The sequence below is a fragment of the Hetaerina americana genome, unplaced genomic scaffold (genome assembly GCF_022747635.1).
Source record: "Hetaerina americana unplaced genomic scaffold, ioHetAmer1.1.p SCAF_1, whole genome shotgun sequence".
Lineage (NCBI taxonomy): Eukaryota > Metazoa > Arthropoda > Insecta > Odonata > Calopterygidae > Hetaerina > Hetaerina americana.
In genome coordinates, this window is record NW_027286069.1 from 91,109,681 (window position 1) to 91,136,813 (window position 27,133).

The 27,133-nt window shown below is 36.2% G+C and overlaps 1 protein-coding gene across 2 annotated transcripts in view; it reads right to left on the reverse strand.

The window, feature by feature from the left end:
- LOC139694643 (glutamate receptor ionotropic, kainate 2-like) overlaps window positions 1-18,958 on the reverse strand; it is a 41,886-nt gene extending 22,928 nt beyond the window's left edge. The window contains exons 1-9 of one of the 2 annotated variants that reach the window (XM_071593143.1): window positions 18,749-18,958; window positions 9,310-9,465; window positions 8,705-8,889; window positions 7,910-8,067; window positions 7,425-7,521; window positions 2,842-3,009; window positions 2,568-2,720; window positions 2,101-2,319; window positions 1,162-1,368 (exon numbers count right to left, since the gene is read on the reverse strand). In XM_071593143.1, coding sequence (XP_071449244.1) covers window positions 1,162-1,368; window positions 2,101-2,319; window positions 2,568-2,720; window positions 2,842-3,009; window positions 7,425-7,521; window positions 7,910-8,067; window positions 8,705-8,889; window positions 9,310-9,465; window positions 18,749-18,827 — 1,422 coding nt within the window. In that variant the 5' untranslated portion in view covers window positions 18,828-18,958. Of the gene's footprint in view, window positions 1-1,161; window positions 1,369-2,100; window positions 2,320-2,567; window positions 2,721-2,841; window positions 3,010-7,379; window positions 7,522-7,909; window positions 8,068-8,704; window positions 8,890-9,309; window positions 9,466-18,748 lie in introns of both variants that reach the window. The other variant, XM_071593135.1, reaches the window with a different exon arrangement.
- Between the last annotated feature and the right edge of the window lie 8,175 nt (window positions 18,959-27,133).

Below are 27,133 nucleotides of genomic sequence, written 5' to 3' on the forward strand. Positions count from 1 at the left end.
TGCACTGTTCATGCAAGTTCATTTTGAAAACATTCATCATTAAAAAAAAAAGATGATTCTTCAATAATTTTATCTCTTTTACCTGGGGCAATGATTCCTTGCAGGATTTGAATTTTATTTTCTTACTGAAACCACATATTTAAAAAGAAGAGAATCTTCAAATCTAACAGTGGTCTTTCACCATTCATTGATTGAACAGTGATCATTGAATGATGATAGGTTACTCAACCCATCCATCAAAACTGCAACCCACAACACAAATCAAGCACTAGTGCATGTATTCATTGCGCTGACCCATAGGCAGGGAAAGGTGTTGCGAAGTTGCGCATGCTCATCAAGTCACAAACCAAGGCTGGGCCATACTATTCCACATCAATGTGCAGTTCATCCAGAGGAATGACAAAGCTGCAGAGTATATACTAGGTCTGTTGACATGGATCGGTAAATTAATTCTAGATTAGTAAATAATAACCAGCCATTTGAAATGTACTTCTACATCCTTGAAAATTAAAATACCACACTAATAAGCTTGTTGGGACAAAAAGCATTTTTAGGAAGGACCTGGGAATGCAGAGCATAACAGCATTGACTGCTATGAGGACTCAGAAGTAACATGGAAATGGTTAAAACAGTATTAGCTGAAACAAGATAATAATATTTGAATTTTTTCAATAAAATGGGCCTTAATTTCTTTTATCACACAGATGAGATTATTCAAATGAAGTATTAAACCTAGATGAAAAACTCAGGATATTTAAAATTCCATTTAAGAATGCAGAGAACATACTGAGTGCTATGGGAATTAATTTCTGCGCTGATAGCAGTTAAATAGTCATGCTTGAGCTAGTGTGAAAGGAAATTATTACAACAGAATCAGCAAAGCTATTCAAATATAAGTTAACTGATTTTTTTGATGATTGGGGATCACATGTATAGCCAAAAGTTATCCAAGCCAATGAATGCTGTGATGTTACCCTGAAACTCTTGCGAATACAAATCTTAAAGATAGGCACTCAAAATATTTTTCTCTCTAATAGAAAAATCAACCAATTGCCTGAGACTGTTAAGATGTATCATCCTTTTATTCTTGTACATGTCACACTTGAAGTAATTTCAACTGTAAATAAATAATTCAATAATAAAATATGAATTTTTAATTACCTTTTCAAGAAGTTGCTTGACCAGGCCATCCCATTTCTTAGTTTTTGGATCTAAAGAACCATAGCGCCCATCTGGTACCAATTCAAACACATATTTGAAGCCAAGAATTTTTGAGACTTCATCAATTAAATCCATAGAGTATCCCTCATACCGGTCATTGCCAGTGAAAGTGCCCTTTGGCTCTCGTTCCATTAGATATGGTGCACCCTGTTGCAAGAAGTTTTCAAAAGGTAGCATACATTTTCTATTATAATTCATTTGAATGGACTTAATGTGAATAAGAAACATATGAAACGAATAAGACTTAAAACGAATAAGAAACATATGAAAACCTGCCAAATGTGAAATTGCAGGGGACCACATTCTTATCCTGGGACATGAACGTTTTCTGTCTTCAACAGTTACGAGAAATGCACATGGATATCCTTTTGAAAATTAAAAACACAAAAGCAATAAGCTGATTTATTTGTATTAATAATAAATTTATATTTAAAAAAACATAACAGTCCAGAAAAATAGATAGATAGATAGATGTCTTTATTTCAGGGTGAGATTGAGACTTTGAGTCTCTTCTACCACCTAACCCCTAAATAAGTAATTTAAAAAAGAAAAGGGGTTTATGATTGTGGTCATTGCTAAAACATTGAAAGATTTCAGGCTCAGAAAGGGCTATGTGAACAACTTTTGTCTGAAATTTTATAACCACCTTTATAAGATTCAAATGCAACTGATTCACAAATACTAAAACTGGAAAAAGCTACTCTAAATGCTTCACGTCAACATTTAAATGGTTACATCTTTCAGAGGGACTTATTAGCATGTGAAACATGCATAATAAGCAAATATTATGACTCCGATGTTTTCATATTTGGCAGATTTTTCTCTTAGCAGGTTATCATAACCAAATCAAGAGTGTAGTGATATGAAATGAAATCTCACCAGTCTTGATGAAACAATGAAAGTCTTATTTTGTAAACTTTCAGAAATAATTGTCAACTTTTCAGTTTCTGTGCGTGTATAATTTATCCCACTGCGATAGTCCCAGAAACCAGTCTTTACAAATCCATCCCTATCTAACTCAATTATATCCAAAGGGAAATCAACACGCTTTCCATACACATCAAAGCGGATATGCCCAGTTAACCCAGGACGATCCATCTGAAAATAAAAATGCACATTTTAAAAACCAAGAGATGATTTTCACTCCAACAAAATAGAGATTACCCTTATACTTCCTACAAAATTACCAATTAGTATTACTTACCTAATGTTTTTTATTTTAATTAGGATATGAACTAACAACTACAGCAAATGACTAATACGAAAGGTACAACAATTGAGCAAAAACAAACATTCTCTTAGATAAAAAGACTCGTGATTAATTATGAATGGTATACTTTACTCACAAATTTCATGTAGTTGATAAGCTTATAACCATGTTCCCACTTTTCTGCTGCATCACAAGACAAATGTGAAGTATTTATTGGATGACTTCGATCCATTTCAACCAAAGCTCGAGCAAAAAGATGGACTGCATCATGCATTAGAGCAGTTTCAGTCTATGGAGCCACATGGAATATGACAGGATTAATATGGCAGTTTTATTCAAATATTTATCAAAATATCAGAATTTGAAACTTATGTCATATGGTAGAAGTACAACTTCGAAATCATGCTTACTCTAACAGTATTTGGAGATATATTAATTCGCCTTCCAAACCTCACTTCTTCATACTGCCAATCATGCACAGCATTCTGGAGGCTTGTACTCTGAGGATCTACCATACGAAACCCAGTGATATTTGTACGACCAAAACGGAATTCTTCAACATCAACAGTGTGTAGATCCTGAGGAAAAATATAAAAGAAAATTAATCTTCCGCCATTATAGTCCCAGGTAAGCGCAAGTCCGCAGCTTGCACACACTCATGCAATTTTGAGATTTATCTACACAATACCAACATTTGGATTATCACTTGTGAAGAATATGCATGCAATATATGACAACTTTTTCCCATGAAGAGAAAAAAAGAAGAATTCAAAGGAGTCCATTCTTTAGCTACTAATTGCCAGATTGGTGACTGGTCTCACACCTAGAGAAGTGCTTCAGTGAATCCCTTTCCCCCAGTGTTCCCAGTCTACAGCTAAAACATTTCGCACCATAAAATGCATGAGAAAGTCGAAGTTTACGGCTAGATGATAGGAGTAGTTTGCTGGGGCTCAATTGTGATTAATTGTTGTTTCATACACATTTATTTAGCCTATTCATTTCAAGCATGTCAGCCAATGAATGCAATGCAGCTTTTGCCGTACATTTGACCCTTCAGAACTTTAAAAAAGGTTGTGCTCCCAGTCATTTTAGTAACATTTTATTGGTAGGTAATATGCATAATGCATTCTTATATTATAAATAAAACAGTTTCTGGCATCACTTCGTGGAAAAATCTTCATATTGAAATTGAAAATAAACAACTTGGCTTTCCAACATAAATTTTTTTTATTTTTATTACCTAAGTTTCGTTATGGTATCACATCATCAGATCCATAACAAAACCTAGGGAGTAAAAATAAAAAAAAAATCTATGTGGAAAAGCCAAGTTGTTTATTTTCAATTTCCTCCTACTTATTAATTAAAATGGGATACTGACCATCATAATTTAAGATTTAAGAACAGCCGATGTTCATGGGTTTGTACCAAACACTTATGTGACTATGAGCATCTATTCTTTTATGTATCTTAACTGAGCCTGTGTCTTTGCTCCTCATTTGACGTGCCTTATATCATGTACATACTCCACCCACCTGGTATTTTTGTATTGTGATCTCTGGGCAAATAAAAAGTAATAATAATAATAATAATAATTTGCCATCAATTAATAGAATACACAAACATACCCTGCAATATGCCACAGTGAAAAAGTGTCTTCAGTTTAGCGAATTACAAGGTGTCAGAACAAAATGTTTAATTGGGTATAGTTCTTGCATACAGTTGATGGATTCACTTGTTCCATCAGTTGCATAGCATAATTTTGATTTACCCCCAGCCCTATAACGTTGGATTTGCCTCTGATTGTAGCTTATATTTACCATTATCATGCATTATTTTACTATACATATTAACACCACCATTAATACGTTGACCTTTGAAGCATCGATCTAAATAAATCATGCCTCATTTGTACATATATTTGTATAAATGACATGAGTTATTTTTTAAAGCTAATTTTTCATTTAAACTACAGTTATCATTCTAAGTAACACATTCAAAGTAAGTGAATATTTATTCAAAACATATCCATATGGATTTGTCCAAACTGACAGAATTACTTTGCCGTGCTGGTCCTTCATTAACCAAATGATAAAACATTTACCTGATAGCTTTCTACTGTGAGACCAAATTACCTCTCTCTCACGCATTACACTCATCTACCCTTACCGACCTAGTTGTATCCAACTTACCAATGAATGTAATTGCATATGAGACGGTGTTTCATCAACTCTTGGACCACTTTGCTCTTGACATTGGACTGAGGTTGGATGTCCTTGGCTCTAGTGAGCCTACTTATGTCAGTAAACGATTTTATAATCCTGCAAACATTGAGGAATTCTGGATGTGCTCCACAGAAGAATTGTGGGGGGACCATGACAACACACTTGATATTGATGCTACATTTAATCATTCCCTTAACAAGTTTTTAATGATCTATAACCATGCTTTTCCTTCAAAAACCACTACCTCCAAACAAGGTCATAGAAATGTAAAATTTTCACCCGAGTTGCTTGATATGGGTGCTAGAGTAAGAAATCAACATTTTCAGGGCAAATTTTTAGACTTCTCCCTCCAGAAAAATATTCTTAAAACTTCTTATTCTTCATTATTTTTAAAAAAGAACTTCTTAAACATAACAAACTTAAGATTAATGCATGTGAGAGAAATCACTTCAACCAGTGTATATCAACACCAAGAAATCTTAGCAAAGCTGCATGGAATTTTATTAAACAACAAACAAGCAGTAATGTGAGCCAAAAAAATCCTCCTACTATAAACTTCAATAATATTCCAGTATGAAAACTGTTGCTAATTGCTTCAGTAGTCAATTTTGTCAACTTGGGATAAGTAGTAGCCCACCAATTCACAATATGAAAATCTGTCAAAAATCAATATTCCTCACAACAGTGGACTCCAAAGAATTTTATAAAATCATTACAACTATTGAAAATAAATGGTCTGTAGGGTACAATGGGGTACCTAAGCCAATCATAAAACGGACAACCAAGATTATCTTTCAAACTCTCTCTCTAAAGGCCATTTTCCCCTGAACTTTAAACCTCTTTGATAATTCATATCCATAAAAAAGGATCATACAGTGAATCAGAAAATTATAGGCCAATTACAATCATTTTTGTTTTCTCTAAGATTTTTGAAAATTTACTTTACAATCGAGTTGTTCATTATTTTAGCCTCTTCAATCTTCTACATTTTTCCCAAGATGGCTTTATTCAGGGAGAGTCAACGGTAACTGCAGTCCTCCAACTAATTAATAAAATCATCTGGGGACTCTCTAATCATAAAGAAAGAATTGGTATTCTTTTGACTTATCTAGAGCATTTGATACCATAGACTACAACATACTCTACTATAAATTAATCAGCATTGGATTTAATGGCATTTCTTTATCATGGATCAGATCTTACCTCTCAAATCATAAACAAATGGTCCAGATAAATCTCAAACATAAGTCTGGTGCCAGCACTTTTAGGTCCAGCCTAGTTGAAACAAATTGTGGAGTCCCCTAAGGGTCAGTACTTTTATTTATTATATTCATAAAGGACCTTTACACGTATTTACCCAATAATAAAGTAATATTATATGCTGATGATTTGTATACATTAAGCATGGGAGAGAATTTTACAGATGTTAACATCTCAGCTTGTCATACTCCAACAAACATGTCAAACTGGTGCAGGTAAAATAACTTGCTATTGAGTGAGAATAAATCATGTTTTCTACAATTTCATAGTAAAATTAATCCAACTACCTTCAGTCATCTTCTAAGAGCAGATTCACATAAATCTATTTACCAGTCCAGTTCAACAAAATTTTTGGGACTATCTCTAAGTGAAAATCTTGACTGTTATTCTCATATTGATGAAATAATCAATAAAATGGCCACTGGGACATACATGATCAGGAAACTTGCCCCAGCTCCCTATCTTGAGACTTTGAAACTGGTATGCAATGACAAAATTCATTCCTACTTAACCTATGGAGTTGTCTTCTGGGGAGCTTTAGTGCATCAATGAAGGCATTTTCCATGCAAAAAATGTCTGTAAAAGCAATGGTGAATGCTCCAATGAAGACCCCAGGAATTCCAATATTTAAGGAACTGAACTTAATGACCCAGCCATACATATACAGTACACCCTTCATTGCTCTTTACTTGTAAGAAAGAATCGATGTTTGTTTTTATCAAATTCAACCGTGCATGATCACTTGACACGTGGAAGGGAGAATGTGCACCTGAAAAATCAACCACACTATATCGAAGAAAGGCCCGCATCATGCACCTCACCTATTAATAATAAACAGCCGGTGAACATAAAAAATAAGTCCACTGTCACTGACTTTAAAATTGAAGTTAACAAGGTCTTACTCCTCATGTGTTATTAAAGTATTGATGAATTCTTAGTTGACAAATTGGAATAAGAAAAATGTTTTTTGTGTTCTGTGCAGTAATGTTTTTGCTTATTATTATTACAATTTTATTTCTTTTCCTTACCCTGCTAACCGTGTTCTATGTCATGTTCTTGACCAACAGCACAATAAAGTTATTATTATTATTATTTCCTCACAATGCCATCAAGTAATTCACTCACTTAAATCTTCCAAAACAATTATTTTTAAAACACTGGCAGCAACACAATATTATTTTTACTGTTCTGCTAGGTGACCCTAGCTTCATAAATGAAATAATACCTCTTAAAACAATATTCTGATAAGGTAAGTGAAAAAACTATAATAAAGACTTACAGGTCAAACAGAATGCTTTACAGTTTTAAATTTAAACCATCTGATTTAAAAACAGAGGCATGTCAGATATCTTTAAATGAGCTTTAGTGTGGCAATTGGTATACTCAGAAGAAAACCATTCAAGCATTTTGATAAAAGTCCATCATTTCATCAGGTACCTATGCACTGCCAGATCATACCTACTTACCAAATTAGTTATGACATAGCTTTGGTAATCCTCCATCATTTTCACCTCTTTTGCTTGTCTAAGGATCTCTGCAATTTTGTCAACAGAACAGTCAAGAAGTATATGAGATTCAGATGATGCCTGTATCTGCTTCAGTAGTGGTCTGTAAAATATGCATTCAAAATTTAAATTGATATAAATAAAATTTTAACTCATGGACTTTTCTAAAAATTGTTTGTAATAATATTTTAAAACAATATCAACAAATTTCTTTCTGCTTTCTCACATCGATAAGTAAACATTAAAAAAATAGAGTCCTCTACGCTGAAAAATAAAATTTTAGGAAGTTATATAAAAATGATGAAATTAATGATAAGATATAATGAGTTGAACAAGGACTGATTAATTTGCGGCCTGATTGTACCAATATTTTTAGTTATTTGCAGCCGGTTAGTATTTCATTTTTAATTCTCTAGCAAAGATTTCCATTGGAAGGTTAACTAGAACAAATAGTATTTTTGGAAATAAATAAAACAGAATTATTTCCATACCTATGATCATGGCCTTCTCCAAGCTGTCTCACAGTAATAGGATATTCAGATGGTCCATGTGCTTTCAGAACTTCTTGCAGACGAACTAATCCTTCATTATTTTCATAAATAATTGTGAAAGACTTCCACTGCATAGCTTTCAATAAATCTTTTAAGGCCTACCATTAAATTAAAATATCATATTTATTCAAGATGTTCAAAATTATTCTACATTTATCAGCATGGCATTAATAAACATATCAGGGGCAGTCAAATGAAAACTGAACACCCGCTACAACAACCAATCCATGCACCTACAAGGGCATAATCCAACAGCTTAATGTGCCTGTGAGCTGTCGCTATGCATTATCCTACCACAGCAATGGCAGTTCCGATACTAGCTTCCAGCTTTTGCAGACTTGTGTATTATGGCGGAGGTTTGATTTTCATTCGACTACCACTGGTAGATTAATCAGTAACTAAAGGATAAGTATTGAAAGAAATTGACTGTATTATACTGAGTTGGACAATGTGGATGAGGAGAACTTATAAAAGGTTGTAAGAACAGGGAGCCTGATTTTTTTACATCAACTGTGATAAAATGTAGCAAAGAACAAGGTAGCATTTTACAAACCATCGCAATGAAACAAAAATTAATATCCAGTCAAAATCAAGAATAATAGTTTTTAATTTTTAGTACAAATACAAATTTCTCAACACATACATATACACACTGAGATAAATGAATAGGAGGCTATAAACATCCATGGCACTCTTAGTTTTATTGCATCAAAACATACTTTGCTTAATACTTACACGAGAATATGATTGAGGATATGGGTGTAAGTTCAGTAGGCAGCTGCGGTGGTGTGGCTTTGGATCCCATCGAGTTTCCAAATGCGGGATTTCCAGTGTATCACATGTTGACTGTACAATGCTTGACGTCAAACGTGAACTAGGGCCAAATATTGCAGCCACCCCTTGCTCTGTCATGTTACACACTGAAAATATCACTAGTTAACTCAAGTCCTATTACAGCACTATTTAACTACACGTAAATGTCACACTTGAGATTTTTAATGTATTCAAGCATACAGCAGATTAATAATCTTTAGCTGAGTGCTTACTCAAACAATCATTGCATAACTTTTGGTGGTCCTTTTCAATGAGTTTGCATTGGGTATAAAATGAAAAATCAAATTGAAAACCAATAATATGGAAATAAATGTATGCAAGCTGAACTAGAGATGAACATCTAATAAGAACTCTTGCCTAAGGACACTCTACTACAATTCACTTTTCCTGATATATGCTACAAAGCTGTAATACTATATGCTGTACTTGAAGACCATTGGCCATTTTTTTTCTGTTTCAATTGATGAAACACACTGCTGCCTTGGATACTTGTTTAACTAACTTACCTCGCTTGGCTGTTTGAAAGCTGTCTGACGGGGAAACTTTCTCAATGAGTGGATTCAACCTTCCTCGAGGGAAGAGGTTCCTATCCATGTTGATCCTATCCACTGCATATCGAAATGCCAACTCCAAATCATAGTCATCAGGACCGAATATTCCACCTGTCCCAGGATTAAAGGGTAAGGATAAGTGATTGATGAAACCTATTACAAAGCCTTAAACCCTTAACATGCTACATTTCACTACCCACTTGAATTTTATGTTTTACAAATTTTAGTGGCCTGAGCTATTTATGAATATTACTCAAAATTTCCCTAAAAGGTGGCCAACACAAATATCTAAACTATAAATTCTGTCACTGGATTAAGTTGTTTTTGGCAAAAGGATATTTAGGCCCTAACCACACCACAAAAATTAACCTGAAAGTTGAGCTCACCTTGTATTTTGCTAAATCATGTGAAAATTACATTTCAGATTAGGGAGTCCAGTTCCATTCTCTGGGCCCATGGTTTTCCAATGACCAAAAACGAAGTGGTACCCAAGAAGCCATAGGGCTAGGGTGAAGTTAAGGGTGCCTAGAGGCATCACCCAGTCAAAACAAGGGACTCTACTCAACTCTGACAGTCAACTGCTTAACCAGATAGACTTCCACACTGCATTTAGGCCATGACTCAATAGAGATTTGGTAGAAAATCCTTACCAAAAAGTTCAACATGAATTATATGCCTAGGTAAAGTGAATAGTTTGTGGAATAATAATAATTAATGCAGCTAGTACTTTAAACTATTCTCAGACTAAATTTATATGAATGATCCCAAAATTACATTATGTTAAAATAGAAATTAGTTGTGATATTGTAAGTTACTCACCAGAAAAATAATGACTCCACATTACTAAATGCTTGTCAAGTTATTATGATTATTTTTTAACACAATGCACTTATGCATATCCAATTGATGCTTTGTTTAGGACAGAGTAAGCTTCTAAATAAATTGATTTCTACCTTGGGAGTCAGTTGCACAGGATAACATGTTCATGAGTGTCAATCTTTTAGAATGAAATAGAGTGAAATAAAGGTGAACACTAGACTTAATTAGAATTTGAATTTTTTCATTAACATTAAATTTGCTGAACGAGCTGGTTTGGAAATTGTAACTCCACCCATTTGTATAAAAAACTAAATTTTTTAATTAACAAAATTCTGTTGCTTCAAGTTTAGGTTTTTCATTCCACAACCCTTTACCAGTTAAGATTCTCTCTCTTCTGCTCCTAACGTTACTGAAGTCAAGGCTGCCATAATATGGCATACTTGAACTTAAAGCAGCGCACTTTTAAAGCTCAACATTAATTTAAAGTGGGAAATTTCAGTTTTTCAATATGGACAGAACACTTTAGATTTAAAAATTTCTGTTAATAACATGTGGTCAGTGAAAAAAAAATGATAGAATTTCTTGCCTGAAATATATGATGACAGGTTTTCAAACAGGGTTTTACTCCACTATTATTTATTTGAACCTTGAAATATTGACCTATATATTAGGTAGCTGTTTCATGTAAAGTGCAGTTCCTACTTCAATTCAAATGAAGAAGGACACAATTTAATTTTACAGGCAAAACTTTTCATCGCTAGCACCACTCAATAAAAGTCTGTCAGTTAAAAAGATGTTTTACATGAAAAGCATTTCTCAAATTAAAGGTATTTTTAGTGTAGTTAAAACATTATTTTCTAAACATGCTTTTATTAGAAAAAGAAAATATTTTTCATGAAAAAACCATGCAGCTTTTTTTAATTCACTTGCTTACAGATAAGTTGGCAGCCAAAGAAAACAGTATGGTGATTTACCTTTGCTTAATATAAATGTATTCAAAATAACGTTACAATAGCATTCAAAATTCAAAATAAACAGAAAACTAAATGAAAGAACTGTTTTTTCAATCTTTTATTTACTACAATTATTACAGGAATTAGCAATTCTTAAAGTGATCCACAAAAATCTTTGACTCTCTATCTTAAGAGGAAGACTTTTAACATATGATAGAAATACCTACCTAAGTATATATCTTATGATTATAGTTAAGCGAAAAACTGCAAATAATAATAAATAATCCTTAATTTCATCATCTCTTAGCTCATTTATGAACCCATCTTACGTGTCATTCACACAATTAGTGGAGTATGAATAATTTTGTCAAGAATTCCTATTAACAATGGTTCTAATAAAGGAGTAGAAGTTCTAATTTGAACAATGGCTCAAATTTAGAGGCATAGCCAGAGTGGTGATAGTGGGAACAAATAAAATGCTCACATTGTAAGGCATTTCTTAAATCTAGGAAAACTGAAAAACATCTAGGAAAAATCTAGGAAAGCCTAGGAAGTTCTTTATCATATTTATTCATTCTTGACAGGACACCCAGTAATTCCAAATAATGTTTTTATAAATCTGTGGTAAATTATTTTTTATTTCCAAAATAAATTGTAATGCTCTATACAAAAATAGTGCATAGTTGGCTCAGATGTGATGAGTTCTACAATAATGGCCTTCGAAAGCCAAGAAACGCTGGGAGGGATGAATGAATATGCAGAGAAATCTAAAGAATAACAAATAAAAACTAATTTTTTATCTCGATTATTTTTTAGTAATAATAATAAAAATTTAAAATAGCCCCTCGTAAAACTTCGCATTTTTACTTTAATCAATACGGCAATAAGAATAAACCCTGCTATCCATATCTCACATTCGTCCACATTTATATAAATATAGAAAACATGAGACATTCTATAAAAAGTAATATAATATAAAATTATAACTATTTTACATTATATTTTATTCTATTTCACAATGTCGCGGAAAGAAACCTAAAAGCCTCTACCACCCCATACCTTTCCCCCACCAACCCATCGCGCCGGGTCAATTTTTCTGAAAAGGCTTAGAAAACGGATAAAAAGTCCATCAAAATCTACCACGGATGATTGTTTAGTTTCGCTATTCCACTTTTCCTGCCTGGCTTTTTATCTTCAAGACATTGTATCTCCGAACGGCTTTTCCATCGACTGACTGACAGCTACTGGGACTAAAATGTAAAATCACTCGACTTAAAATTTATTAAAACTTATTTTGTCTCTCATCTGTTTTTATGTGTTCGTATGTAATTTTCGTCGTAAGAGTTATCTTTGACCTAACTTGACCGCTGCCACCAGGAAATTTGCCTAATTGCAACGTAATTGTGTAAATAAAAATAAACAAATAAATAAATAAAAAAAAGATTTACGATTCCTAACAAATTAGGGATAGAGAAAAAATAATTCCAGCCAAATGTTCCAACCCAGCAGCATATTTGCACGGCTTTTCTCCAAGCAAAATGGCTAAATTGAAGATGAGAAGGTAGTTTCCAAGATAGATAGGCCATAGGATAATCAATAATTCCCGAAATTTGAAGTTATGTACCAACGTTCGACAAGCTAAAACTTGGAATCATCGTCTCTCAGAAGAAGAATATTTGTTAACATAAAGCTACGATAACGTAAACGTTACGATAGCACAACGCTACGATAATAATTATAATGTAAAATGATGGCTCCTATTTTTGGACTTCGCACTTCGTTCATACGAATACTCTTTAATGTAGGTATGTGTGAAGCGCATATCGCACTAATGTTTATTTGGGCTAGCGGCTGAATAAATTCCTCTCGCTTCTTCCCCGCGGGGTAGGCTCTTTATCTCTACCGGAAATTGAGAACCTATCCCGATGATAGACCCAAGAGGAATTTAACGTCGGGTAAGCAATGGATCCCCTCCCATGGACTACAACCTTGACGTGATGGAAGGGCTTGTGCGTTACGATGATCCCTAGAGCTGTGCTGGCGGGAGTAATGATAATGGCTCTTGGTAGGGTCACCCATGCAAGAAAGGTCAAAAGTTAGGAGCCAGACGAAAGGTAATCAACGTAGCGTATGTTCCTCGGTGAGGTGGCTGCTAAGGCGTCTGACCCCAATGGGGCGGCCAGTAAGTGATGGTGTCACGTTAAAAACACTATTGAAGAAGGAAACGGGAAACATTTGATAGTGGTGGGAGATTGGAATGGGACGTGAGGCAAAAGACGAGAAAGTGATTAGGTGGGGGGACTACGGTTTAGTAGGTAGGAGGGATGACCGCGGGGAGAAAGCAATTGAATTACGCAGGAGACAGTGGTTAGTCATCACCAAAACTTGGTTTAGACACCACAAAAGACGCAAGTATACATGGAAAATGTCAGGTGACTCAGAATGGTATCACATTGATTATATTCTGGTTAGACACAGGTTTAGGAACAGTGTAATAAATTCGCACACCCTTCCCGGGAGCGGATGCGGACTCCGACCACAAATTAGTTGTTATGAAGTGTAGCGCCGGTTTCAAAGAGGTAAGGCAAGGGCGGCAGGTTAGGGAATGGAAAGTAGAAGCATTAACTGGATTGACAAGAAGGGAGTATCATCAGGCTGTAGAGACAATCGTGATGGAGGGACAGCAGCTGAGAACTATCAATGAAAAATGTAAATACATCAAAAAAAGGATATCGAAAGCCGGAAAAGAAACTGTAGGGACTGTTGATGGGAAAAGGAGAAGGAAACCATGGGTCACGGATGAGATAGATGAGAGAAGGAAAGGAAGAATGTAAACACAGAGTTAGGCAAAATGAAGTACAAAGAGTTAAACAATAAATTGAGGCGGGCAACAAATAAAGCAAAAGAAGCATGGTGGAAGACGCAGTGTGAGGATGTGGAAAGTTTGCAGAGGAAGGGTGAAATTGGTGCGCTGTACAAGAAGGTTAAAACACTATCGGGAAGTAAAAAGGGAAGATCTGTGTCATCAGTTAGAGATAAGTCGGGTGTGATAATAGTGGAAACAGAAAATATCCTAGAGAGATGGAATGAATATATAGGAGAACTGTATCGTAAAAAACTTAGGCTAATAAGCTAGGACATAGAAAGATTCGTAGCATCCATGAGGAAGGAATCTGACCGGAAGACTTTGTGAGATCAGATGCTGTTCAACGTACGATATATGCGGAGTAAATGATTAAAGAGGCATGGGTAGAACTGGAGATAGGTATGAAAGTCGGAGAGGAATTCGTAAAATCAGTTAGGTTTGCTGATGACCAAGCTTTAGTTTTTAAGTCAGAAAAGGAGTTGCAAACATTGCTGAGTGAATCGGATATTCAGTGCCATAGATATGGGATGAGAATCAATATAAATAAAACAAAGAATATGTGATTTTCCAAAAGAAAAAGGCTAAGGTTACCATTATAATAGGAGGGCAAAAGCTAGAGCAGGTGGAACATTATACGTATCAAGGAAGTACTTTGGACCAAAACAGTCAATGTAATTGGGACGTTAAGAGAAGAATTGCACTGTGCAAAGAGGCTTTCACAAGGAGGGAGTCGATGACAGGGACGCTGAGTAAGGGTGTTTATAGAAGGCTCGTCAAAACTTTGGTATGGAGTAATTTACGGCGTGGAAACATGGTCGCTGAAGCAGGAGGATAGACATAGATTGGAGACTTTTGAAATGTGGGCGTGGAGAAGGTGAAGTGGACAGAAAGGTAAACAAACGAAGATGCGCAAGGTATGGTGGACGAGGAGAGGGGATTGTTGGGTGAAATCATAAAGAGGCAGGAAAAATGAATTAAAAGCATATTGATCGGTCGTGGGATGTTGAAGACTGTAATAGAGGGGAGAATAAGCAAACAAGGAAAGGGCAGAAATAGGATAGGGATGTCAAAAGAGATGAAGGAAGGTAGGAAGTACACAGGATGAAGAGGGACTTTTTGTCGAGTAGGATGTTGATTTTTGTTTTTTTAGAGATGTTTGTTTGATAGTTGTGTCCACCCAAAACCTACCTTAACTGGTAGAATACCTAATAAAAAAAGCAATAGATCTTCTAGGTGGCTCGTAGTGATGATCATCGTTTTCCTTAAGACCACGTGGTAGTCAGCTGTTAATTTTCCTTGGATTTTTAACGAGTCTCTTTAATGTCCAGGAGGAAAACAAACCAACGCTTCACACAGGGTCTACCCCGCAAATATTTAGATTGACTTTTTCTAGTCGACGTGGATGGCTGGAGTGGGGCGATGTGCGGCGAGAAAAGTGGTGGGAGTTTTGGACGAGCAACGCGACCCGCGTCAGTTGTCTGCGAGTCCTTAAAGTGCGCGGATCACTGCCAGAGTAAACACCTGTTCGAAAGTCGCGTCACGCATCCATGATGTTCTTTTCAAACATTTTTCAGACGCTCCTAGGAGCAACGATACGCGATCAAATTCTGTGTTATTTTAGAAAAATCGGGTTCAGAAAATGAATCAATGTCCCATAGTTGGTCCCAGGAATGGTTTTCCGTTGGCACAAGATGTTCCGGGAGGGTAGAGAGGAGGTTGAGGACGAGGAACGCCCAGGACATCGCCAAAGTTCGACGAAAATGTGCAAAAAGTGACAGACATACTTAATACCAATCTACACCGGAGAGTCAGTATATTAGCAGAACAATGAAATGTTTCCAAAGTCATAGTGCACCGTCGGACTTCTTTTTTCTCCCAAGAATACAAAGGAGCTTGGAAGACACCATTTTGGAACGCCGGATGACGTCAAAGAGGATGTGACGAGATGCCTGAGCAAGGTTGTCGTGGACAACTTCCCGGAAGTGTACCGCAACTGGCAGAGGCGCTGGAATTGGTGTGTCGATACACAAGGGTGTAATTTGAAGAATTTTATCGTATCCTTGGATATGCAATACATTTTCCCCCGGATTTATGCTACCTATTTATGGGACACACCCTTCAAGTCTCATGCAGTACTTTCAAGACATGCGATGATTTTACTATGGATGCTGCAGTAGGAGTGCAGAAGATATTGTATTCTATTTATGGAATTGAATAATCCTGAAGGGGTTTGGCAAAACTGAGGTATTGCCTTGCTTTTCCAAACTTCAAGGCACACAATTTCATTTGCTTGAGTAATGATACGTACAAACATGATAAATGCAAATGTTCTAATAGAAAACTATGTGGGTACCTAATGCAACAGTTATTCGTCAATTTCATTGATAAATAACAGAAAGTAAATCAACAGTTCCCGAGACATTACATCATGCAGTGATTCTGTGTCTTTCTGGCCAGGAATATTCATTTACATAAGTTCTAAGGACTGGATCATATGTAACTCTTTGGTCCAGAGACATTTCCCTCAACTTGTCCTTCCTCATCCACAGCATGAGTTTGAATACAGGGATTATTTCTATGGAGACACTGAAAAGCTCCACTAATCGCTAATGGCCAACCTCCCCGAGAGAAATGGAATAAAGTAAGATGGCCAAGGATGAAGATAATAGTAGCAGATGTCGTTTATCACCTTCCAAAGCCTTCCTGGCATCATCCTCTTCCAACTGTTTCTCGCCGCCTATTTATCTATGGGTTCATAAAATTTTTCTAAAATCAGAAAATATCTCAACCGTTTGGAAGCGTATGCATGTCTTTTAGTAGTATCACCGCGTTACACCAAGTTTTAAAATTCCATTTCAAGAAATATAATTCATCAATTGATTTGTGACCCTATTCTAGGGGAAAATAACAATAAGCAGTTTTGTCGAAGCCTCTTTACAGAAATATGAATGTTAAAAATTTCAACTTCCGGTCTTGTGGGTAAGCGAAGAGTATTTTTTAGAAATTGTGGCTAAGCGAATTCATTAATCATAAAAAAATTAACTGAAGGAACTTGGAATATTTGGATGTTAATTGCGTATTCTACAACAGTAAACTGAAAATTAATTTTCATCATCATCGCACATAACATTATGGTCGATGTAAAGATAGAAGTCGAAAACCTTGCTAACAGTATACATTACTTGTTGCGGTGGTTAGTACGTTTGGAACGCACGTCAGCTTTTGATCCTTGGAAAACGAACCAATTCAACTACATCGTGATGGGGTTAATGTCTGGGTGACATTTTTGTTAATTGGGCACACTTAACTTTATATTGAGCAAGGGGAAAAGTTTTTTTCGGTGTTTGTAAAAACTTTTTCTTGGCCTCATAGCTGACCAGACAGATTATTTACAAAACCATATGATACATGTAACGAGGACCTGCGCCAGGTGACGCCAAAACGATTCATCATGTCACCGCTACACACACGTAGTTTTAATGGTTCATCTGCGTATTTTCCCCAGAATTGTTTAGAGGTTCCAAAATAAAATACTCTCTTAACTTCCAAAATATTATTAAATTACTAAAACTTTGTAATTTTTACATGGTGAAAATTACAAAGTTTTAATGATTAAACAATCACGGATTTTTCATGAAAAGAAGTCTGGAACTATGCAATGCTAAACCCTTTCTCAATTCTAAGGAAATTATGAAGACACATAAACCATTAGATAAGTTCTGTATGAATGAAAAGCAGGGCCGTGAAGTATTATTTCGTGATTAAAATGCATACCTTACAGGAGAGAAAATACGCTCATTATTAGCAACAAAGATTATCACCAAAAAATTTCAGAAAGGTTGGATTGCGATATGCTCAGGTTTCGATAACGATTAGATTTCTATGAAAACGGCACGAAGAACTTAAAATAGCCGGGGGGATGATATAATGTTAAATCCAGTTTCTTAAGGCGTAAATTACTCTTTACAGTCTAATTCGCACTTTTTCTGTAATAACATCGCAATCGTGGCATTATGACATAAAATGGCAGTAAAATCCATTAACATACAGTTCTGGAGAATATCTATGAAATTTAACTCGGAAGCCTTCGGTCTACAAATGCATTCTGGTCTCATCGGTATATCATAGTAGACTATATTAAATAAATACTGCGTTCTTTATCGATTCTCTACCCTTTTTAAAAATACCATGTAGGACAAGCCGATTGCCCTGGCCAACATGAAAGGAATTGCTTATCACGGAGCAAGATTTTATTCTTTCCAAAATAAAACTCAAGTCGCCCAATTTATAGATATAGGTCAGCCTCCATCTTTTTTGCTTACCGGATACCTGCTTAAGAAAACACAAACCCATATCTGAACAAATCTCCCGCAAGGGTATTCAAAATAATATTCTGTTGTCTAATTCATACGTTTTAGTTTTCACAAGAGGGGTCGGACCCATCAAAGAGAGATGTCAAACTCAGTACTTCCGTTATTAGCAGAATAAAATAATCATCAGTTTAGTAGCAGAAAAGAAAACCATACGGAGGTTCACAGTACAAAATATTCTATTGAATCCTAATAAATGCGAAAAAACTAGTTTGGAGATCAAATTAAATCAGTTTCATTAAATAATTACACGGACTACATAACATTATATTCAAGACAAGCGTAAAAATTCCACTACTATGAACTACTAGGAGTGGCAACTGAAAAAAAACTACCGAAGGACTACATACACAGCTTTTGTTATGAGTAATTCTTTGCATACTCGCCTATGTGCACTACATCTGGAAGTCCTGGAGTCAACTCAAAGGCACCATAAAGCACAAATATAAATAAATAAATCTTCATAGTTAGGATTTCACACTGGATCGGTGGTCAACAAAGAATTTTTGCATTCGAAGCACACTGCTTTTCAAAGCAAAACATTCCACTCTGCCATAATATGAAATCTACGGAATAACAGCGTCACAATTTTGGCTACGAAGACGAACGAAAACGTATCTTAAAATAACTGCAGTCTCCCGAGTCGCCCTAACGGCCACTTCAAGCAGCGCCTGTTATTTTGGTTCAACTCCGTTTTATTCTGCCGCGCATTCAAATCCATTGAAGTCCGCGGAGCAGTCTCAATCTTGTCATTACTTTCGAATTCTTTAGTCAGATAACTTCATTGAAGTTCAACAGTCGCCAATTCCTTCTCCGCGACGTCATCCTCTTCTCTTGCAAGCCACCGCCTCGGACGCGGTCGCCTGTGGCAATGAGATACAGATTTTGTCTTTGAGACTGTTAAGTGTCAATACTAATTTTTTTAGAATGATTCCGCAGTATATCACACCTCATGAGTGATCAGTTTACAAGTGCTATTTTAAACCTAGGTACATCTTTTTTCGGCGAAGGCCACCCAGGCTCTAAAAATAAGATCAGCACATAAACATTCCGGTTTTTCGTTAGTACGCGTACATAACGCGATTTCCATTCAATGGATGTTTCGCCCCTCAGGGTTTTGTATGGCCATAGTAATTGGCACGACGCGTCTTCGGCATTAGGCGCTTGGGCGTGTCATTTGGAAGAAGGTACACGATACAACTAGGCAACCACGAGGTTTTTCAAAGGGCCCCGGACTTTTTGAATAGTGGCTATTTTTTAACCCGCTTGGAGGTGTTGCGTCCACGGAAACTTCCCCAATAGCCGCCTTTAACCGCTTTGCTGTCACGGCCGTTTATGTAAAGGGGTGTTCATGGAGTGCGGTGAACAATCGGAATGAGCTCTTAGAAGGAGGAGCGCTGTTCTTTAACATTCTGCGTGGAACTTTGCCAATCTTTTGAATTGATTACAATGGCTTTTGGTGAGGAAGCTGGGAAACGTACCTCGTGTTATGAGAGATTTAACTGGTTCCGAAAGGGGCGGCAATCAGTGGAAGACGATGAGCGTCACGGAAGACCATCAACGTCGGCTGATGACCCCCCACATCGAAAAAGCATACGACCTTGTTCGTGCAAATCGATATTTGACTGCCATGAACTTGCAGAAGGTTGTGGCATCTCGATTGGTTCGTGCTATGAAATCCTGACTGAAAAATTGAGGATGCATTGAGTAGCCTCCGAATTCGTGACCCGCATGATGACGGCAGACCAGAAAAAAACATCGACTTCAAGCCTGTCAGAAACTCTTTGATCGAGCTTAGAGGATTGAAACCTTCTTGTCCAGGATTATAATGAGGTGATAAGTCATGGATTTGTAGATATGATATTTAAACAAAAGTTCAATCTTCACAATGGATAGATGAAGCATTCCCCCGACCCAAAAAGGTTTGACAAGATAGCTCGAATATCAAGGTGATATTGACTGTTTTTGTCGATGCAAAGGGGTTTGTACATCAGATACCAAACAAAAGTACACCAATGCCAACCTAGAGGTCAGACAGTCAACACGGAGTACTACCGGTTATGAAACGCTTAAGAGACAGAATCAGGCGAAAACGGCGCGAACTTTGGAGGAGCGGAGAGTGGTTTTTTCACCACGACAACGCCCGTGCCGGCTCGTTCGTGTCTCAGAACTCATAAATTAGAATCCAAAAACAATACCGCTGTGCTTTCCCACCAACTCTACTCACCAGACCTAGCCCTATGTGACTTTTCCCAAACAAAAAGATTGGCTACCATTCCAGATATGGAGAAACATTCAGCTGAGGAGCTTAGGAGCATTCCAGGACTGTTTCGAAAAGTGGAAACAATTGGGATAAGTGTATACGTTGGGGAGGAGACTACCTTGAAGGGGACCCTGACCAATAGTTTGTAAGTGAAGTATTTTTGTAATAAAAAGTTTGGAAAATTTGAACAGGCCTCATTCTAGTAGTAGTCTGACGAGGACACGAAGGAATGAAATCCATTGTAGGTCACAGATGGCCTTAGCAACCTCAAATGAATCACATGAGCTGCTACTTTATACAAATAAAGACAAAGCACAGAAATTTTCATTATTTTCCAATGTCTCTTACCTATATTTTGCATTACCTAATATTTTTATTTAGAATATGGCAACCTGGGAGTTATAAGTACACCATATCCCTCATTCCATCAGTAAGGCTATCGGTTTTTATAGACCTTTAGATCTAGCTTGTGGTTTCTGATAAAGTGATTTTTTCCATTCTCTTGCAGGTCAATTAAAAAATATGGAGATCATATGCCTTTAGACATATGATCCTGCCTAATTTGGTTTATTAGGTGCACATGATGGCATGATCAACTAGTAGGCAGAGAATTTGGTGACTGAATAGAAGGTTACATGTTAAAAACCAGAAGACACGCAGTGTCTTAACACCCACATCTAAACACATTCATTATTACTTCAATACAATCATTGATTGACTATATCCATCCAATTTTCTCTATTCAACACTAAATCATTGTCATCCTATATTTTTTCAATCTTATATCTCTGTTTATTTGGATTTTATCTGTTTTCCTGATATTCCCCCTTCAATAATGCTCTTAAAAATCTGTTGTCTCAGGCTGTGCCCTATCTATATGATGCTTTTTATCCATATCATGTCCCATACTGCCTTTTTCCTTCTAACTCATCATTTCTATTCCTCATCTCTAAATTTATTTGTCTGCCTGAACTTTAGTTATCCACCTCCAGAACCATGCTTCATAGGTCCCCATTCTTCTCTCACCTGCTTTTCTGATGATCTAAATCTTTGCTCAATGGGCTACCGTACACTATACATACTGCTCTGTTGTTTCATACTATACAAGTATCTTCTACCAACATGGTAGTGCCCCTTCATTATTAACTCCTTTTTAACTTGATCTATAATAAAACTTAATATTTTCTGAGCTTCTACCTTCCCATTTTATGCTGTTTCTGAGGTAGGTGAAAGATTCAACTTATTCCCCTTTATCTGCTATTGACTTTATCTATGCCTACAGTATTGACGCTCTTGACTATTGTAGCTCTGTTCTAAGATGCTGTTCATTAATGTGCTTTTTGAAAGAGTTAACTTCAATGAAGTAACATTTATTAGGATGAAAAGAATGCCACCTTCTAAACTCGAAAAAGAAATTGTGTAATTGCTTGTGTAAAATATGAACCATGAAAGAATGTGATTTTTATTAGAAATATTTCCAAGAAGAGTAATAATAGCTGGTGGATATTGTTCAAAAGAGCACTCCAAGTGATTGCCAAACTATACCTGTGACCACCATGACTGATAGAAAATAATCACCGCATAGGCAGTGCAGTGATTGTTTCCCATCAGCTCAGGTGCCTATTACTTCAAAACACATTCAGAATAACAATACTAATGGATATATTTGATAGCCATAATTAGCATATTTGTTTGGAAAAAAACAATTAGATTTGGAAGGTGAAGTCTTATATGTTGCTTCTAACTCAAACAATTGAAGTACATACTGAGTTGTACAAACAATATAATTCCCCTGCATGCACATTTGCTCGCACCACACATACAAATTCTCAAGCAACTTTGTGGTTACTTCAATGATTTTTTACTTGTTTTCCATGAGTCATTTATTAGAATTATTTACTGCACATTATCAAGGCAAAACAGAGCACTTGTGCAATCAATAATATGTCAATGAAGTAAAAATATAAAAAAGGAGCTTACTACTAATACAGATCTAAATATTGAATGAAAAATATATGAGATACAAAGAACTAGTGAGTTCTCAACATAACATTTGGATATATGGACAACAAATGAAATTTTTAGAAACTTCAATGTGGTTCATATTAGAGTGATCATTTTTTCTGGAAATTCTGCTTACTGTAGTGGGCATTCATGAAACCAGCTCTCAATGACTGGCAACCAAAGATACGCAAGGGCATAGAGAGTTTTGCTTTGGTCCATAAATGGAAGGAATTATCACCAACAAGGAAAAAGGTCAAAACTCTGGAAAGGGAGTTCGGCATTTTTCAAGACTTATTATTGAAATTCTTTCTTAAAAGATTGTTATGCCCCTCACATATAATGAGGTGGTCATACTCTAATGGAAATTTACTCTGAGTAATAGATGATTTTCAGTACATGGGGAAGATGGATACCTTTGTATCCATCCTGATGTAGAGTTGGATACTGGATTTTGTGTTTTGTTAAGAGTCACAAAATATTAACTTAATGGCTGTGTCCATCCAAAAACCTACCTTAACCTGTATATTACCTAATAATAACAATAATAATTCCTTGGAAGATAATAATATATTAGCTTTTCATTATAGTCTTTATGGAACAACCTACTACAAATTTTATAATATGAATATTCAAGGGGCCATCTTTTGAAGACATTCCAACGTAAACATTGTCTTATGAGATTGCTTTCAATTATGTACACCATATGCACCATACAAAAGAATGCAAAACTATGTACATCATAAAAAAGTTTTCAGTAGAGGTAATTTTCATTCTGTACATATCAAGCAGAAGTCATTAACTTCTCTATACATGTATCTTAAGATAATAAATAGTATGGAAGAAAGAGAAGATATATACAATCTGAGAGTATTAGCCAAGCTATTACTTCTGAAGTGGCAACTAATCTGCCAACATGGCATTTGCTCTGTTAGGCTAACCAACAAAAATGTTCCTCATGGTGTCCTACAAAATTAGGAGAGTTGTAGGATGCATAGAGACAACATGCTGGGAATATTATGCCTAATCAGGGAAGTAATACTAATGTTACATAATATTTCATTAGAAGAGAATTCTATGCATGATGATCTCTCCATAGTGCATGTTGCTAATGAAAGCTTTGTATATGTGGCGGTTCATTTGTTGATGTAGCAGTTCATTTGTTTGTGCGATTCTGGGGTGTGCCGCGAGGTGTCACCCTAGGCATGACCCACGAGGAGGCATTTTGACCCACGCGGGACCAGTCACGCCTCAACTCCCGCCGAGCGTTCATCCCTCTTGTGCACGTTGCGCCCATGGCATATATCTTTCCGTGTTGACCTTGGTCTGTTATCCACAGCACTCGGAATAAATCTGCTGTTCATTCAAATGCTTTATATGTGCTTTATTAGTATTTCCTAGCACCGCCTGCGCTAAAATAATTTCCAGCACTCCCACACCATCCATATAATTTTACTATCTAGTTGCCACAAGTTCAGTGATAACATGTTCTGACATACTTCCCAGTTTGCTCTTTTTAGAGAAAATTTTATTGAAGTTTTAATTCCTTCGTTTATGAAATTTGAAACTTTATCAAGTTATGATCTGTTAATTTTATAAATTTCAACATGCCAATTTGTAATTTCTTTAACTGCTTTGACATTTGCAAAGGTTAGATCAATATTTGACTTGCCACAAGGCCTTTAGAAAGTTAGCTGTTCTCCAGGTCCATATAATATAAACATGTCTTCTTTGTTCAAAATTTTTTCTATTTCCCCCCATTATTCCATATATTTATTGAACCAAAGTTCCTTTTTTCCATTTGAGCCCATACTAATAATCAATTTTTCGTTTCTGAAGGTTTTTACAATATTTATGATGATTCACCAAGCCTTTGACTTCAATACTTGGTGGAAAGTATGCACTTACCATTTCAGACGTCTCTGCTACAGCGATATATTGTCTGTTGAATGTTGTCAACTGTAGAACATTGGTGGATTCATTGAAGATGATAACTACGGTCAAAAATTTGTGCTTAGTATTTGTGGGGGTTATATTGGTAGAAAAGCCCATTCCGTGGATTTTCAAGTTGCCTTGTATTCCTGATCTCACCATATATTGTTCTTGAACTAGGACAAAATTATGTTCATCTTTCAGGAATCTCACTTCAGCTAAGGGTACCTTTGCTCTTTGTATGTTAACTTGCCCTATTTTAAGCATAAGGCTCTCATCCCTAGTTAATTCCTTTTATAAGAGGTTCTAGGCATCTTTTGTGGATTGGGCAATCAGTATCCATGGCTTTGTTGGAGTAATTTTCCATTCTCTTTCTTCTACAATTTATGCACTGCGCATCTTCATCCTTCTTAGGGCAGTCATTAAGTCTGAGCTCATCGAAGCAGTGCTCTTCATTCTTTCAGTCTTTGGCCATATGTCCCAACCCTTGACACTTAAAGCCCCAAAAAACTTTTATAAGGTCACTCATTTTGTAGCTGTCATATTCAATCAATTCTACCATGTGTTTTAATTTTTTTTCTAGTGTTTGGGTCCACTTCTACCACCCATTTAACAAGGACATCCCTTTTTCCAAATTTGAAAAGAATTTTTACATTTACCTCTTTCTCAATTCATTCTGATTTTGTATAGCTTCCAAGAGCGCTTCCTCGGCCACCGAGGTCATAACTACATATAATGCCATGCGAGGGTTTCTACACTTTGGTTTTCATTACAAGCCTTTTCTTCAGGAAGATTTTACATTTGCTTAATTTTTCTTAGATTCCTGGTTCATCTGACTCAATACACACTCCCTTGTTATCGATTCTCACCAGCTTGGTTACCCTAAGGCAAATTTTCCTTGGCTGGACTTATTTTATCAACTCTTCTTTTGTCCCATCATTGGGCTCAATCTTGGACTAGTTGCCAGGATAGATAAGTACCAAGTGAAATGTTGGTGGTTGGTGAAATGGACCATCTTATTTCCTGGCACTTTAATTTCGGCTGCTGTGTTTTCACTGGCCATGATTTGGACAAATGACTGTCCTAATCCAGAGGTTGTTTGTTTGTGTAGCGACTATTTCTTCTTTTATTATTGCTTTTACCTTGCATTTTACAGGTAATCATGTCATTAGGATCACATGTATCTACTCACCCTAAGGGACAATGAGTGATCCTGAGGCCATACCTTTATCACTAATAATTAGACAATGCCAGCGGCGGAGTAATCGGCCACTTTGGGTGTCCACTTACTGGATGGATGGGGAGCATCACCACAGTGTCTGGGTGGTGCATTCCTGCTGAACTCAACCCAGCAAATCAAACAAGACCTATGTTTGGCTGGGCTCGTACGTCCCAAGATATGCTTGGTTGACATACTTGCGGTTGTAACAGAGCATATGAGAGAGCATGAATTGGTCAATTCAGTCAGCATTTACTTGAGTTCACAAGAGGTGCTTATCCAGAAATGCTAATAAAGCACATATAAAGCGTTTGAATGAACAGCAGATTTATTCCGAGTGCTGTGGATAACAGACCAAGGTCAACACGGAAAGATATATGCCATGGGCGCAACGTGCACAAGAGGGATGAACGCTCGGCGGGAGTTGAGGCGTGACTGGTCCCGCGTGGGTCAAAATGCCTCCTCGTGGGTCATGCCTAGGGTGACACCTCGCGGCACACCCCAGAATCGCACAAACAAATGAACTGCTACATCAACAAATGAACCGCCACAGTATAAAATGAAATATTTACATAAGCTGCTCTTGCAATAATAAACATTATTATAATTCACTTTAAAACATGGGCACTTTTGCTTTATATTAATATTTTTTATGATACCTGTCGTGGTATGTCATCATCTAATGATAAATAAAGATTAAGATTATGATTACTTTTACTATAAATGCAAGAAAATTAAACTGTAAAAACCTTTGAAAATGTTCTCCATCTCTTAAAGTGTCAGGTAATTCTCGGTCGACAGCCTCAGGCAAAACATATGCAATTAAAGCCAAGATGAATGACAGCATACTCAAGGAAACAATGAAGAACTTCACATTCTTCATGGTCTGCAAAAAGATCATCATCACCACCAGTTACATTTAAAGCTGTTAAAAGAGGCCCTATGACCTACTTTTATTACCAAATCATGGCATACAGGGGATGACATCATATGAAAATAAAATTAAATAGATTCCATGACTACTCATGTCCTTTTTATACCTATACACAAAAAGTTATGCATTTAATATCAAAATAACCACTCATTTTAATTAAAGTATGTAGATCATATATTAGGTATAGTTAGAAGAACTAAATTATGCTCATTTACGGAGTATATTTGAATACAACATATTCTGATGAGCTGTTGAGCCTAATCATTGGAAGAACCAAGTTAGCACATTCAACTTTATTATAGCTATCATATACTGAACATACCCCACCACAATAATCAACCTGTAGGTTGGTATGATAGTTTAAGGTAGAAATCCCAGCACTTAACCCTATTTCAAGAGAAATTAATGTATTCAGGGTAGAG